Source organism: Carcharhinus amblyrhynchos, chromosome 6 (assembly GCF_965287045.1).
Source record: "Carcharhinus amblyrhynchos chromosome 6, sCarAmb.v2.hapA, whole genome shotgun sequence".
Taxonomy (NCBI): Eukaryota; Metazoa; Chordata; class Chondrichthyes; order Carcharhiniformes; family Carcharhinidae; genus Carcharhinus; species Carcharhinus amblyrhynchos.
This window is the reverse complement of record NC_137329.1, coordinates 107,736,849-107,754,182: the sequence shown is the minus strand read 5'-3', so window position 1 is coordinate 107,754,182 and position 17,334 is coordinate 107,736,849. Positions and strand designations below refer to the sequence as shown.

General features: G+C 42.6%; 1 protein-coding gene and 1 long non-coding RNA gene across 2 annotated transcripts; one reads left to right on the top strand and one right to left on the bottom strand.

The window, feature by feature from the left end:
* Positions 1–954: 954 nt before the first annotated feature.
* myf6 (myogenic factor 6) lies at positions 955–3,276 on the bottom strand. The gene is made up of 3 exons (XM_080191155.1): positions 2,197–3,276; positions 1,976–2,072; positions 955–1,471 (listed from the first exon to the last, which is right to left on the bottom strand). The coding sequence occupies exons 1-3, from the start codon at positions 2,833–2,835 to the stop codon at positions 1,356–1,358; spliced, it is 852 nt and encodes a 283-aa protein (XP_080047281.1). The 5' UTR covers positions 2,836–3,276; the 3' UTR covers positions 955–1,355.
* LOC145344200 (uncharacterized) lies at positions 3,217–17,058 on the top strand. The gene is made up of 3 exons (XR_013886844.1): positions 3,217–3,293; positions 3,946–6,358; positions 16,288–17,058. It is a non-coding gene; the product is annotated as an uncharacterized LOC145344200 (long non-coding RNA).
* The last annotated feature ends 276 nt before the right edge of the window (positions 17,059–17,334 follow it).

Below are 17,334 nucleotides of genomic sequence, written 5' to 3'. Positions count from 1 at the left end.
ACCAGAGCACCTGGAGTAAATCCATGCAGACACCGGGAGAACGTGCGAACTCCACACAGACAGTGACCCAAGCTGGGAATAGAACCAGGACTCCCTAGTGCTGGGAGGTAGTAGTGCTAACCACTGTGCCACCGTGCACAGTGGTTAGCTCCAAACCGCTTCTGGTCAAATTTGATACAGCTTCAACCACTGGTCAGCCAGGTAACCTGAAGGCAGTTTGATCATGCTGGAACCGGAACGGCAGTGTAGAATACACCATGCTGAAACAGAAGTATCAGGAAGTTGTGGAAAGGTTGTATAGTTCTGACCATAAAAGTTCCGGGATATTGCTGGAGCAGTGAAATTGTCGGGGGGAGGGGGAGCGGAATTAGGTCTGATTGATTCCTCTCAGGTTTTGGCCTAGGAGCATCAATATGACTACAGTGTATAACAAAGTTTGCAAACTGCAACAATAACTCCATGTGTCCTGAGCTAAACGTTTTCAGCGAATATTGCAACTGGCCAGTTTATTAGTTGCCAAAGTGGTGGATTTTTTTTGTGAGAGTTAACCTGTTCATTGTCGGGTTCCTGATACCACCGGCTTGGGAAATGGTTAATGACCGGTGTCCGGTTGGCAAGAGGCTGGCAGTGCAATAAACTAAACACAGAGCAGCAAATGCTTTACGAAAACAGTCCAGAAACAGGTCACTGAGTTCCATACTAAAAATAGATCATTTTGCAACCAGAACTTCGAATAGTTGTGTTTTTCCAAAGTGTCATCCGTCAACATATGAAACCAGCTCAGATGATTCAATACGCTTTTGCAACTCTGTACTGGAGTTTGGGAGAGTTATGTTACAGATAAGCGTACAGTGCAGTTGAGTCCACGCTGGTATTATACTGGTGCATCTTTTTCGTTCAGCGCCCCCTCAGGAAATGGACGCGGAACACGGCGCCCAGACATTAAAAAAAACATTGAATAAAGAATTTTTATTCCGTTTTTACAATAAAGGCTAAACACAGATTGCTTTAAACACAAACAAAAATATATCGTATAAAATTACGAAACTTCTTGCGGGATATATTGCGAGCGGACCTGTTCTTTACAAACATATTTACAACTTAACGGCACTCAGAGCTTTGCTTTAGAATGAATCTTGGTCAAATAAATCGTTTAACATTTTTTGGCCTTTTTCTTTAACTTCAGGGAATGATTTTTTTTCCAAAAATCGACACAGTCAAACAGTATTAATGCATATAGTCTAGGTACAACACAGCAAAAAAAGGTTATTACTGGGCAGCAGGCAAGTACAGCTGTGGCGAACAGTCACCACAAAATCAACCTAGTTCAAGCTAAGCGTTTGTAACAAATCAGATTACTTTGCACTGGAGTCCTGGCTGTATAATGTGGTGGCTTCTTCCGTTGAGATACTATCTACTATTGAGCTCAGGAAGTGAAGGCTGCTGGTGCCCGATGATTCCGAACTATTTCCTGATCAAAAATGAGACAAAACAAGACAAGCGGGCAAAAGTTAATGAGGTCAGTCAGAAATTGATGCTTTTTTATTAATTCTACCGAAGAAGAACGAGGCTCCACCGCCCCTGTCTCTTCACAAACCCATCCAACCCCTGGAAGACGCAAACTCTGACTGCAGCCCTGGTCTGAAAGACATGCTGGTTAGGTGCATTTAGCCGAACAGGCGCCGGACTGTGGCGACTAGGGGGAATTTCACAGTAATTTCACTGCAGTGTTAATGTAATCCGTACTTGTGACTAATAAATAAACGTTAACTCTAAAACGCAGAGGCACTTTTCTCAATAACTTGATTCCGACTTTTTTTAATGGAAATTTTACGCGGTAATAAAAGACACGTTGATATTTTAACTAATTATGGGCTGGTGGACTCCTACAAGTTCAGTAACTGTAGCATCATCTTTTAAAAAAAAGTTAATTTGTATGGATGGATTGCTTAATGGTTGGCAGAAGAGTATTTACCGTCTTTGTGGAGTTTATTTGGGATATTCGAATGGTCAGAGAGATTCCCCCATTCTGAAGGGCAGTTGGCTGTTCCCCAGCAGTCTGTATTGGTTACCTGTGGAGAAATGTTGAAGGGATTAGATATCAAGAGTCCTTGGAATATGGCTGTGTAAATGGGCAGATGCAGCACTCGCTGGGTGAAGGGGGGGATGTCTTTTCCCCCATTGAGTGTGGCTTACCACTGAGTGAGAGCTCTTGCAGCCGCTGCTGGGGTCCACATTCTCCTGCATCTTCTCCTGCTGGTCAAAGCTTTGGAGCAGATCCTGGAGTTTCTCGATGTAGTGAATGGCACTGCGGAGGATCTCCACTTTGGGCAGCCTCTGGTTGGGGTTCGGCACCGTCCTGCGTTTCAACGCCTCGAAAGCCTCGTTGATCTTTTTGAGCCGCCTCCTCTCGCGGAGGGTGGCCGCCTTCCTGCGGTCGGTGGTGGCCGATTTCCTCTTGCAGGCTTTGCAAGCCCAGATGAGGCACTGACCGGGGCAGTGCGACTTGAGGCCGGCCGGAGCGTACACGTGCTCCTCCCCGCCGCTGTCACAGCTCGGCTCGGCTTGGCTGGCATCTCCGACCGGGGACAGACCGTCCTCGCTCCCTGGGTAAAGGGGGGACACCCCGGGCCCGTCCAAATGAGGGAAAACCAGGTTTTCACTGACCAGATACCGCTGGTCGTGGTAATAAAAGGGGTTGGTTTCAAATACCTCCATCATTGTCGATCCTTGTCGCTTTTTGCGAATATGTGTGGGAGAGATTGCAGAGGGGGCTAGATGGCATTTAAACAGTTGGATGACAAGTTCCTGTGCTATATATATACATACATACATATATATATAGAAGCAGGTGAAATTCTATCCAACATTTAGCTGTCGCAGTACATCAACCTCTCAAGACTTGTCTTAGAGAGCTGCCTGACCGCTCGCATTATTACAGCCATTCTATTTTAGAAACGCTACTAAGACACTTTCATGGTTTCTTCTGTGATAACCGAGTGTTGCCTTTACCTCCGGGAGATAATCTCTTCTGCGTTGAAGATTTCCTTTCAATGTTCTGTCGGTTTCAGTCCGAATAAACTGGGCTATTTTCTGCCTTGCCCTGTTAGCCATTTAAGCAAATACTTACCCTTGTTAATTTTTGCTTCTATCCTAACGGGGTATTTAGTTAATATCACTTGGGAAATATACACTGCACCCATGTTTGCTTTTAGATTTGATGCCGCGCAAGCGTTGAACAGCCTGAGATGTCTCAGCAGTTGGAGGATCCCAGAGCAAAGAGGAAAATCCAGGTATGTTTAAATACCTCTTCGATCAAGAGGCAGAAATCAGTGAGATGGCATAATGTGGGAAGGCAATTTTAGACCAGCTGCTGGAATGAATGGAATCTGATTTTGCCCGAATGTCATTTTATAATGAGGCACATCAGATATATATATACATATAAAAAGTTTTGTCCTTCAGTATTTGTCAAAATTAAATTGTCCTTTGGGCTTGTTCGTGACTTAAACACAGCGATCTTGAAAATAAGATGTGTAGTTCGCTACATTGCAACGCAAACCCCATTCTCTCCATCATTTGAGACACTTAAATATGTTTGTATTGTTGTAGAGATGTTGGACTGGGGTGAACACAATAAGAAGTCTCACAACCCCAGGTTAAAAGCCAACGGGTTTATTTGGCATCACTGTATTTGTGTTGAATTGTGGACAACGATTCTTTATATGTGTATATGTAGTGCATCAACGACAATTATTATTGCTAATTCATTGGGAAGAAAATATCTCCCTCTTTCAGGCCCCCGAATTAAATTCAATATCATTCTGTCAGAAATGGAAATTCGATGATTGCTGCATTAAAATATTGTGAACATACGGACATAGCCCGCTCTGTCATTCGATAAGGTTATGGTTGATCTGTTTGTGTCCTTTTTTTATGTCATAGAATCATGGAATCATATAAATGGCCTACAGTACAGAAAGAGGCCATTCAGCCCATCGAGCCTACACCGACAACTATCTCACTATGTCACGAGGCATAATTGTATATTGAGTTGCCCTGGGACACGAAGCAGACGGTTATCAATCATGGTAATTCTCCAATGTATTGCACTTACCTGGCAAAGGACAAAATACGATGATCTGGAAGCCGCACCGAGCGAATTAGACTTGGGAGAGCTGTGTTATTGTGGGTGGTTCAGATACATCTTTCTTGCTGGCAGGTGCTCGCGAACCTGACTACATTTGCTCACTGATTAAAAGCCACGACTGAAAAAGCAACAGCCAACTCCGTTGAACATTGGACAACACCGAAGAGAGGCCCTTCACCTAGCAGGCAGTTAACACAGTGCTAAACACTCTGCTACTGAGTGTTAAAAACACTGCCTTGACATTGGGCAGCAGCCCCTCGTGTTGTTAGGATCAACCTCACTGTTAGCGAATGCGGTTCTCTACTGCTGCTCTTTTCATCTCAGTTCGATCCAGGTAATGATCTGGATCGAAAAGTAACGGTGAATAAAGTGCTAACCAAATGTAATAAGTTATGATTCATATATCTTTATAATTTATAAACCATCCCTCTTAGTAGAGGAATCTATGACCGGGGGCGTGGATTTAAGGTAAGGAGCAGGGGGCTTTGAGGGGATTTGAGGAAAATCTTTTTCACCCAGAGGGTGGTAGGAATGTGGAAAGAGTGGTAGAGGCAGGGACCCTCACAACATTCAGGAAGTATTTCGATGAGTATTTGAAATGCCATGGCATACAAGGTTACGGACCAAGTGCTAAAAAATGGGATAAGAATAGATTGGTGCTTGATGGCATGTACGGATACAATGGGCTGAAGGGCCTCTTTTTTCTGTGGTGAAACTTCATAGGCGGGATTTTATGGTCTCTTTCAATCTAAGACCGGAAAACCCCACCCGAGGTCAACGGACCTTCCCAACGTCTGCCCCTTGCCTGCTCCAATTCCCATGATGGATGGTAGAATTCTGGAAAATGACTCTATGACTCACAGCAGCATGATGGCACAGTGCTTAGCACTGCTGCCTTACAGCACCAAGGACCAGGGTCCAATTCCTGGCTTGGGTCATTGTGTGGAGTCTGCACATTCTCCCTGTATCTGCATGGGTTTCCTCCAGATGCTCCAGTTTCCTCCCACAATCTGAAAGACGTGCTGGTTAGGCGCATTGGCCATGCTAAATTCTCCCTCAGTGTACCCGAACAGGCATTGGAGAGTGGCGGCTAGGAGATTTTCACAGTAGCTTCATTGCAATGTTAATGTAAGCCTACTTGTGACTAATAAATAAAATGTTATTTTAATTATGGGATCAATCATTTTCATGAAATACAGGTAATATTTTGTCTCAAGGCTTCATTTTTTCATGTGATGTAATTAGGAGAGTAGGAGTGCAAAGCGAAGACAACAAAACATATTTAATTTTCTGCTCATTTCTGGTGAACACCAAGAAATGCTGCACCTGAAGAGGACAGGTGTGACAACTCTATAAAGGGTTTCAATATTTCATGACAAAGATGCATCATCAGCTTCAGAGGGTAACTAGGAGTGAGCAACAAACAGTCCTGCCAATATCATCCTAAGGACAAATTAAATGTCTTTGATGTTGAGAGGAAAGGGGGATTGTGTGAATTAAGGAGCTCCACACTTTGGGGGTCTTCGAAAGAAGTTTGCCTTTCTGTATAATTTTATTGCTCTGCTTTTCTGTAAAACATATCGTGGTGAGGCAATGCTGAAATCTGCAATGCTACTTGAGTTAAATTGTGCGTGATGTTTCTTCACTCTATATATAGACATGTATCATCTGTGATGATTATTGATATTAATTAATTAGGAAGGAAATATATTTATCATACTCAGGAATTAAATTCAATACCATTCTGTCATAAATGTAAATTCTATTATTGTTACCATTTCTTCCAGTGATATTTCATACTATTTTTCGAGAGATGTCATTAATGCAGAAAGTATGCTGCTGAATTTAAGTCATGATGTGGAGATGCTGGCGTTGGACTGGGGTAATGTTGTCAGACTTCTTGCTGAATTTAAGTCACCATTGCAATATTAGTAATCAATCTGTTCTAGTGTGCTGATGATGTGGAGATGCCGGCGTTGAACTGGGGTAAACACAGTAAGAAGTCTCACAACACCAGGTTAAAGTCCAACCAATTTATTTGATAGTAAACTCACAAACTTTTGGGGTTTGCCCCTTTGTCAGGTGAATGGCCTTGAGCATTTTAAGGGAAAACATTGCCAGAAGTAAATGGAGTGCCTGAGAAATCTCAATCCTTATGCAACATTTTGAAGCAGTGCTCAGACCAAATAGCGAATCTTCCAGTTTTTGGTAAGTATCAAGTATTTGGTAAGGCAATTGGGAGGAAAAGGATATTTGAGTTAAATGGTTGATTCTAGAGAGTATTGTTCATTGTATTTTTAATATCTTTATTGTAGCTCATTTTCCAAGATGGAATGTAGTTTTTGTTATTTATATTTTTTATTTGTCATTTTGTAAAATTCTTCGATTTAAACTGTGAATGTTGTGGCTTCATTCTGTTAATAAATATCTGGGGTTTTCAGATTTCCAGACAAAAAAAATTAAAAACATTCCAGGTCCCTACTGCGATCAGAACCATAATTGGAGGTGTGGTAGATTGTGAGGAAGGGTGTCATAGTCTGCAGGGAGACTTAGATAGGTTGCAGAGCTGGGCCGAGAGGTGGCGGATGGAATTTAATGCAGAGAAGTGTGAGGTAATTCACTTTGGTAGGAGCAACAGATGTGTCGAGTATAGGGCTAACGGGAGGACTTTGAATAGTGTGGATGAACAGAGGGATCTAGGTGTGTGTGTACATAGATCCCTGAAAGTTGGGAATCAAGTAGATAAGGTTGTTAAGAAGGCGTACGGTGTCTTGGCGTTTATTGGTAGGGGGATTGAATTTAGGAGTCGCAGTGTAATGTTGCAACTGTACACTACTCTAGTGCGGCCGCACTTGGAGTACTGTGTGCAGTTCTGGTCCCCGCATTACAAGAAGGATGTGGAGGCGTTGGAGAGGGTGCAGAGGAGGTTTACTAGGATGTTGCCTGGTATGGTGGGGAGGTCCTATGAGGAGAGACTGAGGGATTTAGGGTTGTTTTCGTTGGAAAGAAGGCGGCTAAGAGGGGATCTTATTGAAACATATAAGATGATTAGAGGTTTAGATAGGGTGGATAGTGATAGCCTTTTTCCTCGGATGGAGAAAGCTAGCACGAGGGGGCATGGCTTTAAATTAAGGGGGGGTAGCTACAGGACGGATGTCAGGGGTAGGTTCTTTACCCAGCGGGTGGTGAGGGATTGGAATGCCCTGCCTGCTGCAGTTGTAAATGCGTCTAGTTTGGGGGCGTTTAAGAGATCTCTGGATAGGTTTATGGACGAAAAGGGATTGGTATAGGCTAGTGGGTCATAGTTTTTGTAACTGGTCGGCGCAACATCGTGGGCCGAAGGGCCTGTTCTGCGCTGTAATGTTCTATGTTCTATGTTCTATGTTCTATAATGAAAAAAGAACCAAAGTAATCAGTGGAAGCTAAGAGTGACTTTAGACTAATTTCAGGAGAATTGAATGAGTACTTAAAGCATAGAGTAACATATGACTGTGAAATGTGTTTATTCCAGTTGTGCTAATATAAAAGTGTGGAGTATCTATTCTGTTTTATGGTTTAAAGGTTAGTTGTCCATGAAGAGAATGCTTATTCATAGAACTTCCAAAGAAGTTGGAAGAAGTTGCTACAGTAAAAGTCTTAAAATATGATAATTATTTCATCATTCTTTCAGCTATTAGTTTGATTTGATTTATTGAGTTGATTTGATTTATTATTGTCACCTGTATTGGGATACATTGAAAAGTAGCACGAGCAGTGCAGTGGGCTGGGGGACAACAGCAAGGGGGCCTTCAGTGAGGTTTGCGACAGGCAACCAGCCAATCGCAATGTCTTCAGGCTGCTTTTTTGTAGTATAATTAGCTCTGTGCTGATTGTCACATGGAAATTGATATTTCCATATGATTAACATACCCAGAACGGTATTCTCTGGGCCCACTAGCATCTCTCCCCCCAGCCCCCTCTCCATCAGGAGGGGTTACAACAGCTCCTTACTAATGGGGAAAAGGCAGACTCAGCGCACTGGTGGAGACAGAGGCCATTGAAGACCACCTGGGAGGTTGAGGGCAAGGAGAGTGCCACTTGAGCAGTGCCAGCCTGGCTTTGCCAGCCTGGTACTCTGGCACTGACAACCAGGCACCAGGCAGTGCAAAGACATTGGGGCCAGAGAGCACAGGACATACTGAGGAGTGGGGCCTGTTGGGGCATGATCGGGGGGACCTGATGCCACTCTAATGCAGGATCAGTTGGAGAGGGAGGGAGGAGGCAATCGGGGTGGGCCATAGGGAGAAGAGGGTTATTGGGCCTTGTCATCGGGGTGGGGGGGATCAGGGCTGGCCCGGAGGGGGGAGATCAGTACTGGCGGAGGGGGGGGGGGCACGGGTAGATCGGGGCTGGTCATGGGGCAAGCGCCAGGGACCTGGGTTCGACTCCCGGCTTGGGTCACTGTTTGTGTGGAGTTTGCACATTCTCCTCGTGTCTGTGTGGGTTTCCTCTGGGTGCTCTGGTTTCCTCCCACAGTCCAAAGAGGTGCGGGTTAGGTTGATTGGCCATGCTAAAAACATTGCCCCTTAGTGTCCTAGGATGCGTAGGTTAGAGGGATTAGCGGGTAAATGTGTAGGGATGTGGGGGTAAGGACTGGGTGGGGTTATGGTCAGTGCAGACTCGATGGGCCGAAGGGCCTCTTTCTGCACTGTAGAGTTCTATGATTCTATAGAATCATAGACCAGTCAAGGGAGTTGGAGGGTGGGGCAGTCAGAAGGAGAGTGATCGGGGGGTTAGGAAGGTCATTAATCAGAGGCCAGCGATTGGGAAGCCAGCAATGCGGGGAGAGGGGGCTTTGCCCTTGCACCAATCTCCACACTGACAGATGGTGCATGCCATTGCCCTGCTCAATGCTCTGCTGCCAGCCTCTCAGGTGGGATGAGGCGCCACCCTCTGCTTTTCAGACTGAATCACGCTGAGGCACTCTGCATTTGCTCACTGTTGGAGATTTGTTCTGGTAAGTACACCCAATAAGTGGGTGGGAAATATCCCCTTTTTATGGCTGAGGGACACTTAGTTTTGTTTTGGGAGAATCCTGGCCATGTTGCTTCTTGGGCACTATACAGACAAAACAGCATTCATCGAGTGGAGAAGAGGGTCATAGATTTGTGCAGAGAAATATATGGTACGTCCATTCAAAAGTCTGATGGCAGCAGGGAAGAAGCTGTTCTTGAGTTGGTTAGTACATGACCTCAGATTTTTGTATCCTTTTCCCAGCAGGAGAAAGTGTAAGAGAGTGTGTTTGGGATGCATGTGGTCCTTATGCTGGCTGCTTTCCTGAGGCAGCAGGGAGTATGGATGGAGTCAATGGTTGAAAGGCTGCTTTGCGTGATGGCTACATTCACAATCCTTTGTAGTTTTTGCTTTCTTGGTCAGAGGAGGAGCCATACCAAGCTGTGATACATCCGGAAAGGATGCTTTCTATGGTGCATCTGTAGAAGTTGGCAAGAGTTGTAGCGGACATGTCAAATTTATTTGAATTTCTTTCTAAAAGTTAGCAGTCTCTATGGATATTGTAACTCTAGACTATTAATCTGAAGATATTAATTCAAATACCATTGTGGCGGTTGGGGAATTTGAATTCAGCTGATTAAATAAATCTGGAGTTGAAAAATTAGGATCAGTAATGTTGACCAGGGAACCACTGGATTGTTGTAAAACCTCACTGGGTTCACTAGTGCCCTTTACGGAAGGAAACCTGTCATCTTTATTCTGTCTGTTCTTTAAGTGACTCCAGACCCACAGCAATGCAGCTGGCTCTTAACTTTCCTCTGAGATGATCTATAAACCACTTGTACCAAAACCACTATGGACAACTATAATCCACACGGACTGCAATAGTTCAAGAAGGCAGTTCGGCACTGTCTTATCAAGGACAATTAGCCAATAAATATAGTGAACACACAGCCTTTGTATCTACCTCCTCAAAAGAAAATCTATTTTCCCTCAATCACCTCCCCATTCCTTTAACTATTCTTTTTTTTTCTATGTTGTTGTAAAGAGGTGCTCTACTTAAATTAAGCTGGCGCAGTTGCCCATATAAGGACAATGGCTACAATTGTTATTGTAATTTACGGCTGTGAATTGTTTTTTTCCCCCCTGCTAGGTTCGTATGTGTTTAGGATGTGATTGCTGAGACTTGGAGAAATGCAAATATCCAGAATAGCTGTCAGTTTAAACGGATCTTGGGCTGTACGCAAAGCAGGATGTTGCAAATCGGCAGCCTACTTTACACAGCATCTGTTGTTCTGTCCAACTGCCTTCAATAGAAAACAAAATTAAATGTTTTATAAAATGAGCTGTTGATTTGCTATCGTCCATATTAAACTACAACCTAAAATGAACCCACCCCTCCCTTTAAATCGATGCAACATCGGTTATTCCCCGATGTGCGATTTGACTATGAACTAAGAGGGAAAAAAATGCAGGTATCAAATAATCCTACACCAAGTTATTAATTTACTAAAGCCCAGGAACTGATGCCTGAGACAATTGCTGGAACGTGGGTCTGTCCTCATATCGTCCCTTTCACTTCTCCACCTTCCATGGGAAATTGAGACCCCCGTTCAGTTCTGCACAATTGCTAGTCTTTTACCGAAACTTGGTTAAAATCGAAATGCCTCACGTCCGCTGAGGTCAGTGTTGCCTTGATCTTTTCAAAATAGCCAGGAGAAGTGCTGAATAGCAAAGATCTGCGTTGTAGTGATGCAAAGTTCGGAAGAGGCCCCTATCATGCAAAAAATAATCGAACCTTGGATTACCTTGCCACAACACAAACAAGATCCAAGTTTGTCACAAAAGAGGGGGACTCAAAATTAACTCTCCTCTATGTTAGGAACAAACTTTTTAAACAAACAGATGAATGGAAATTGCCCTTCTTTATTATCAAACACAACAGAAAAAGTTTATACTCGAAGAAGTAGAACTGACCATGTCATTTCCTGAATGATAGTCCCTGTTTGTGGCCTGGCATTAGTGACGAGTGGTTATTTAAAGATAGTCTTAATAGACTGGGATAACAGTGCATTCAGATGCACACTCACTAAAGCTCCTGTGGCAGACGGCGAGACACTTAAACCCGTTCAAAACACATTAATTGCCGATAAGATTCAGCGAAAGTCTAGGAAAAATGAAGATTGGTGGTAAATGAGAAAGAAAGCCCGCATTTTATCTCTTTCAGTGATTAGTGACTATTCTAAGACAAAAATACAAATAACAGGATTTTTAAAAACTCCAAGCGTTGGCATTCTAAAACAGTTCCAGCTAATAATGTAAACACAGAGGTATCAACCAATATTCCGATACAGAAAAGACAGGGCAAGAACAGAGTAGCTTGGCTGGTAATTGTTGCTACAAAATTGTTTGATTGGTTGTCCACATTACCCATCTTCTTTTCCTTGTTGACTTCCTAAGATTAATATCGTCTAAGAATGGCATCAATATCATCAAAACAACACGGAGTGCGTTTCTTTGTTCTGGGGACGTGGTGACGCTGACAACATCGCATTTATTGGCCATCTCGAGTTGTCTTTTTTAAGTTTATTTATTAGTGTCAGAAGTAGGCTTATATTAACACTGCAATGACATTTCTGTCGCCACATTCCGGCGGCTGTTCGGGTACACGGAGGGAGAATTTAGCATGGCCAATGCACCTAACCAGCACGTCTTTCGGAGTGTGGGAGGAAACCAGAGCGGGTAATGTACTGACAATATACAGTGACCCAAGCCAGCAGTCGAACCCAACCTTGGTGCTGTGTGCTAATTACTGAACTGCCGTGTAGTCCCTTACATTGCTGCAATTCTGGTGCTCCCACCACAGTGCAACATGGGACAATAACACATCAATATTCCGCCCTTTAAGTGTGTTACTTAACCGTCAAAAATTGCTGCCTTGTTTCAGTAAGTCTTTGAAAGAAATGAAACAACATTATTATTCGCTTTTCCTCCTGATGCACTCTCAGGACATATACTGTGTGTGGAATGAATGAAAACATCTCTCAACTCTATTTAATATTAATTCAATTTCAGAGCTCATGGTCGTTTCAGAGAATCTTTCCTGAAAGTCTGCTATGATTCAGAATTGATAAATGTGCTTTAATGTATCAATCAACTTTGACCCCACAATATTGTTTCAATGCCAGCACTGTGTCTGAAATAATAGGCGTGAAAGGCGTGTGGGAATCTCTTGGAATATAAAATGTATCAGTACAGTCCGTATACAATGACAATTACTTGGGATCAATATGCCAGTTTTTCCCAAACTGCTGCCCTTCTCTAGCGTCCCAAATTATTAATCACACCGCAGGTACTGAATTAGAATGTGCAGCTTCGAACCGAGTGTCGTTTTATTTATAAACGCTCCGAATATAAATTCGATTAATCTTGCAATTTAGAGAGCATGGTTTGTGATTAACCATTTCAGACCTACCAGTAATCCGGCATCCCACAAATCGGCCATTGTTCAATTTAATCTCAGAAATAAGGAATTTTCGTTGTAAAATGTATTCGTAAAAGATTGGGCAGTGATCGAAATTTGCACAACAAGGCACTGGACAACCTGTTACTGATTGTTTCACTATTCCAGCCCCTCTGATTGCAGCCTTTGTGTGATATGGTGGAATTCTGCTTGAAGATGACCTCGCTTTCCTGCAGGCTATCTAATACCACACAAACTAGTCAGCTGGGTTCTGTTCTGAGGCGCTCCTGTACAACATGAATACAAATCAACAATCGCTCCATATAATGCAGCACTTTGAGAACTTCGACTCAACGTGCTGAGGCTGAACAGGTGCAATCCCCGCAGATGCATGCGAGCTTTCCTGTAAAGTGTCACCAATGGGAGTTGATTTGTTTCTGAATTTAGTAGGGACGCTCGCTTCTGCTATTCATGAGGTTATCACTCTCTCCTGCCATATTCTAAGCTTTTTAATCCGGCGCCGGGCAAACGTGGAGGTGATAGTGCTGGGAGCCGGTCATTTTGGATTTGCGCTTATGAAGAGTTTCTTTTCAGAGTAAGAGGGCTGGTTTCATTAAATAGTTTTAACACAGCTACTGTGTCTCTCAACTTCAACTCTCCAGAGAGTGACACCAACTGTGCAGTCACTTACTTACACGCACCCATTGTTCTTCACTCAATGGCACCATTCTGCTAAATTATCAGCTGCTCAAGTCATACGATTTGTATGAGGCGTTTTTTCTGCTAAACTCAAAATGCGAATCAGAGATAAATCTGTAAAGTGAGAGGATCCTCAACATGCGCAGACTGCTGCAGTGTGAAGTACAAACGCTTCACATTGTCATGTGTAAAAAAAATCAGGTTTGATGCACGTTTCCCTGAGTTTCGCATTTCAGTGCCTTATATATATGTTACAAATGACATTACACTCCATAATTTGGCTTCATGAATGCAGCAGTTGAGAAGTAGTTAACAGGGGACGCAATCGTGTGTAATGTTAATACTTGTGGCAGGTAAAGGCGTGTCACTCGATCCCATGGCTACCATCCAACATCTTTTAGACTTTGGTGTCGTAAGTTCATTCACTTTGGAAGCAATTTACTGATGCCGATAAATAAGCACTTAAACTTATATAACAAAAACAGAAAATGCTGGATAAATCAGCACTCTGACAGCACCCGTGAAGAGAGCAACAGAGTTAATGTTTCGAGTCCATATGACCCTTCTCTCATTGCTTTTTTTTCCGTTTTGGAAAGCCATGTCCCTGTAACGAGACGTTCCAGATTTTCTTGTTACTGTGAATATAAGATGAAATGTGATCAATATTTTGATCAATATTCCTTTTTCTTAATGTGAAAGTTGACTTGTCTTGAACCAGATCATTTTTTCCAACTATTTGGATAGCGTGTGATGTTACTCTTATGTATTACTGTTTATTAATGCCCACTGAATTATAAACTATTGAACAACTTTGCACAAACTGCAGGGTGCTTACAAATCTTTAAACTTTACTGTACCACTGCATCAATGTCAACGATAATGCCTTTGTTTTTTTCCCAATAAATCATTACACTTACACCGAGAAACATACAAGATGGCCCATGGTACTTGTGTCAACACTTTGAAAAAACTATTTAATTAGTCCCACTTATTTGCTTTATCCCCACACGCCACTTTTTTTTTCGTTTTTAAGCACATATTCAGTTCCCATTTGAAAGTTAGTATTGAATTTGCTTCCAGATTTTCGGCAGTGAATTCCAGATGACAATAACCGGCTGCAAAGACTCTCCTCATCTCCCTCTGGTTAAATAAAAGGGGATATAAGGAGAAATTAATATGGCAGTCAGGATTTTTCTGAGGTTTCTGTTACTTACAGTTCTTCCATTGAATTTTAAACACAGTTCTACCAAAAGTCATCCATCAATACAGCTTTGGTGTTATTAACTTTTTTTTTGGACCTGCAAGGGTGATAATTTCATTGACATCAAAATGCCAAAAACATATTAACCAACAAATTATAAATACATAGAGCATCCCATGTACCGAATATATTGAAAGTGGATTCATGCCATTCGAAAAGAGCGGGTAGAGTAATATCAGAGGAAATTGGTTAGGTCCCAACTATTGTATCCTGTTCTGGTCACCTTAAGAAAGGTCACACTTTAGGAATGGTGAAAGTCCTTGAGAGGGTGCACAAACAAAATAGCGGAATTGTTCTAGGGATTCAGGAAAGACTGAGACCATTGTTTTTGCCTCATCAGAGGATCGATTCCCCTATCGTTAATCATATCATGCTCTCTGGCCACTGCCTCAGCTTGAATCTCATTGTTTCCAATCTTGGTGTCCTATCTGAACGTGAACTTGAATTTCTGACCTGATTTCCCTCTAACACAAAAAAATCTACATTCACTCGGCTATGTATCTGCATCTACCCACGTGTCAGCCCATTAACTGATGAAATCCTTACCTGTGCTTTTCTTACCTTCAGGCTTGATTATTCCAATGCACAACTGGTTGACCTCCAATCTATAAAATGATGTACTCATCTAAAACTCTGCTGCATTTACCTTAACCTTAATCAAGTCCTATTTACCAGCCATCACTGTACTTGTTGTCTTGATTTGGTCTTTCCATCACCGATGCATTGAATTTAAAATAGTTATTCTTAAATTTAAACCACCATGGCATTGCTCCTCTCTAACTCTGCTTTTTCTTGCCAGCCATCTCATCTCAAGAATTATGCATTCTATCAAGTCTAGATTCTTACTCATTCCCCATTCCCTTCATGCCACTATTAGTATATGTGGCTTAATCCATCTCATCCATCTGCTCAGGAATCTCCTGCTTAAACATCTCCGCCTCTCCAGCACGTCTAATTTTTATTTACCCTTTCTTATAACTCTTTCTTTGGCTTGCTGTCAATTTTGTCTGATTACACTTCTGGGAACTGGCTTGTGAATTTTTTCTTACATTCAAAGCACTACATAAATGCCGGATGCTGTTGAGAATATAATCACAGAGTCAGGGTTGCCACTTAATTACCTAATAAATATAGCTTCTAGTGTGGATAAATTTGACCCAATTGTCAGTTGACTTTTTTGCTGGGAGACATATGGATATCTCTGTTTCTAAATCAAACTACTAATGGACCATTGTACTTTTATTCCCTCCACACTCACACTGATTTGGAAACTAACACTTCTGACCATCATATCTACCACCCTTTTCCCAACCTTTTCCCAACAGTGCTATTTGGGGTTAGTGGTAAACTGTTATCTATTTCAGCAAGAATTTGCTAAAAATAAACTACGCTGGAATAATCTATATTTCAACACAAACATCAATCTGACCAAAGAACAAATTGTCCAGCTTGGTCCTAGTCACAAAGTAAGAAGTCTCACAACACCAGGTTAAAGTCCAACAGGTTTATTTGGTAGTAAATGCCACTAGCTTTTGGGGCTCTGCCCCTTCATCAGGTGAGTGGGGAGTTCGGATCACAAACAGGACATATAAAGACACACACTCAGTTTACACTATACTAATTAGAATGTGAGTCTTTACAGCTAATCAAGTGTTAAAAGTGCAGACAATGTGAGTGGAGATTGCATTAAACATAGGTTAAAGAGATGTGTATTATCTCCAGACAGGACAGTAAGTGAGCTGTTGCAAGCCCAGGCAAGTCATATGGGTTACAAATAGTGTGACATGAACAAGATCCCGGTTGACGCCATCCTGATATGTGCGGAACTTGGCTATCAGTCTCTGCTCAGCAATTCTGCACTGTCGTGTGTCGTGAAGGCCGCCTTGGAGAACGCTTACCTGAAGATCAGAGGTCAAATATCCGTGACCGCTGAAGTGTTCGTCAACAGGAAGAGAACAGTCTTGCCTGGTGATTGTCGAGTGGTGTTCATTCATCCGTTGTCTTGGTGACTACATGGTCTCCCCAATGTTCTATGCCTTAGGGCATCCTTTCCTGTAGCGTATCAGGTAGACAACATTGGCCGAGGCGCAAGAGTATGTGCCGTGTACCTGGTGGATGGTGTTCTCACATGAGATGATGGCATCCATATCAATGATCCAACATGTCTTGCAGAGGTTGCTGTGGCAGGGTTGTGGGTGTCGTGGTCATTGTTCTCCTGAAGGCTGGGTAGTTTGCTGCAGACAATGGTCTGTTTGAGGTTGTGCAGTTGTTTGAAGGCAAGAAGTGAGGATCAGCGGTCACGAGCATTTGGCCTCTGATCTTCGGGTAAGCATTCTCCAAGGCGGCCTTCCGACACATGACAGGGCACAAAGGAAGATGATTGTGGTTGTTAAAGGTCAGCTAGCTCAATACTGGAACATCCCTGCAGGAGTTCCACAGGGAAGTTTGTTGACACTTGCACAGTGTTCACTCCCATTTGCAACACCATGAATAATGAAGTCTGTGGCCTTATGCAATTGACTTGAATAACATTCAGGTTTGGGCTGATAAGTGGCAAGTAATATTTGTGGCTCGTGCCAAATAATCATTAATTCCAAAAAAGGCAGTCCCAAATAAGAGAAAGTGTCTTTCCTTGAATTTTGATAGCGTAACCATTATGACATTCCCTACCATTAACATGCTAGGAGTTATCTTTGACTAGAGACTTAACTGAACCAACTAGATAAATATTCTGACTACAAAAGCAGATGAGAAGCTGAGAATTTTGCA

Coding starts and splice junctions, on each gene's coding strand:
- myf6 (XM_080191155.1), bottom strand. CDS start 2,835: ATGTATGTATGTATATATATAGCACAGGAACTTGTCATCCAACTGTTT. Junction 2,073..2,196: donor GCAAGAGCTCTCACTCAGTG/GTAAGCCACACT, acceptor ATTTCTCCACAG/GTAACCAATACAGACTGCTG. Junction 1,472..1,975: donor AAATAAACTCCACAAAGACG/GTAAATACTCTT, acceptor ATTTTTGATCAG/GAAATAGTTCGGAATCATCG.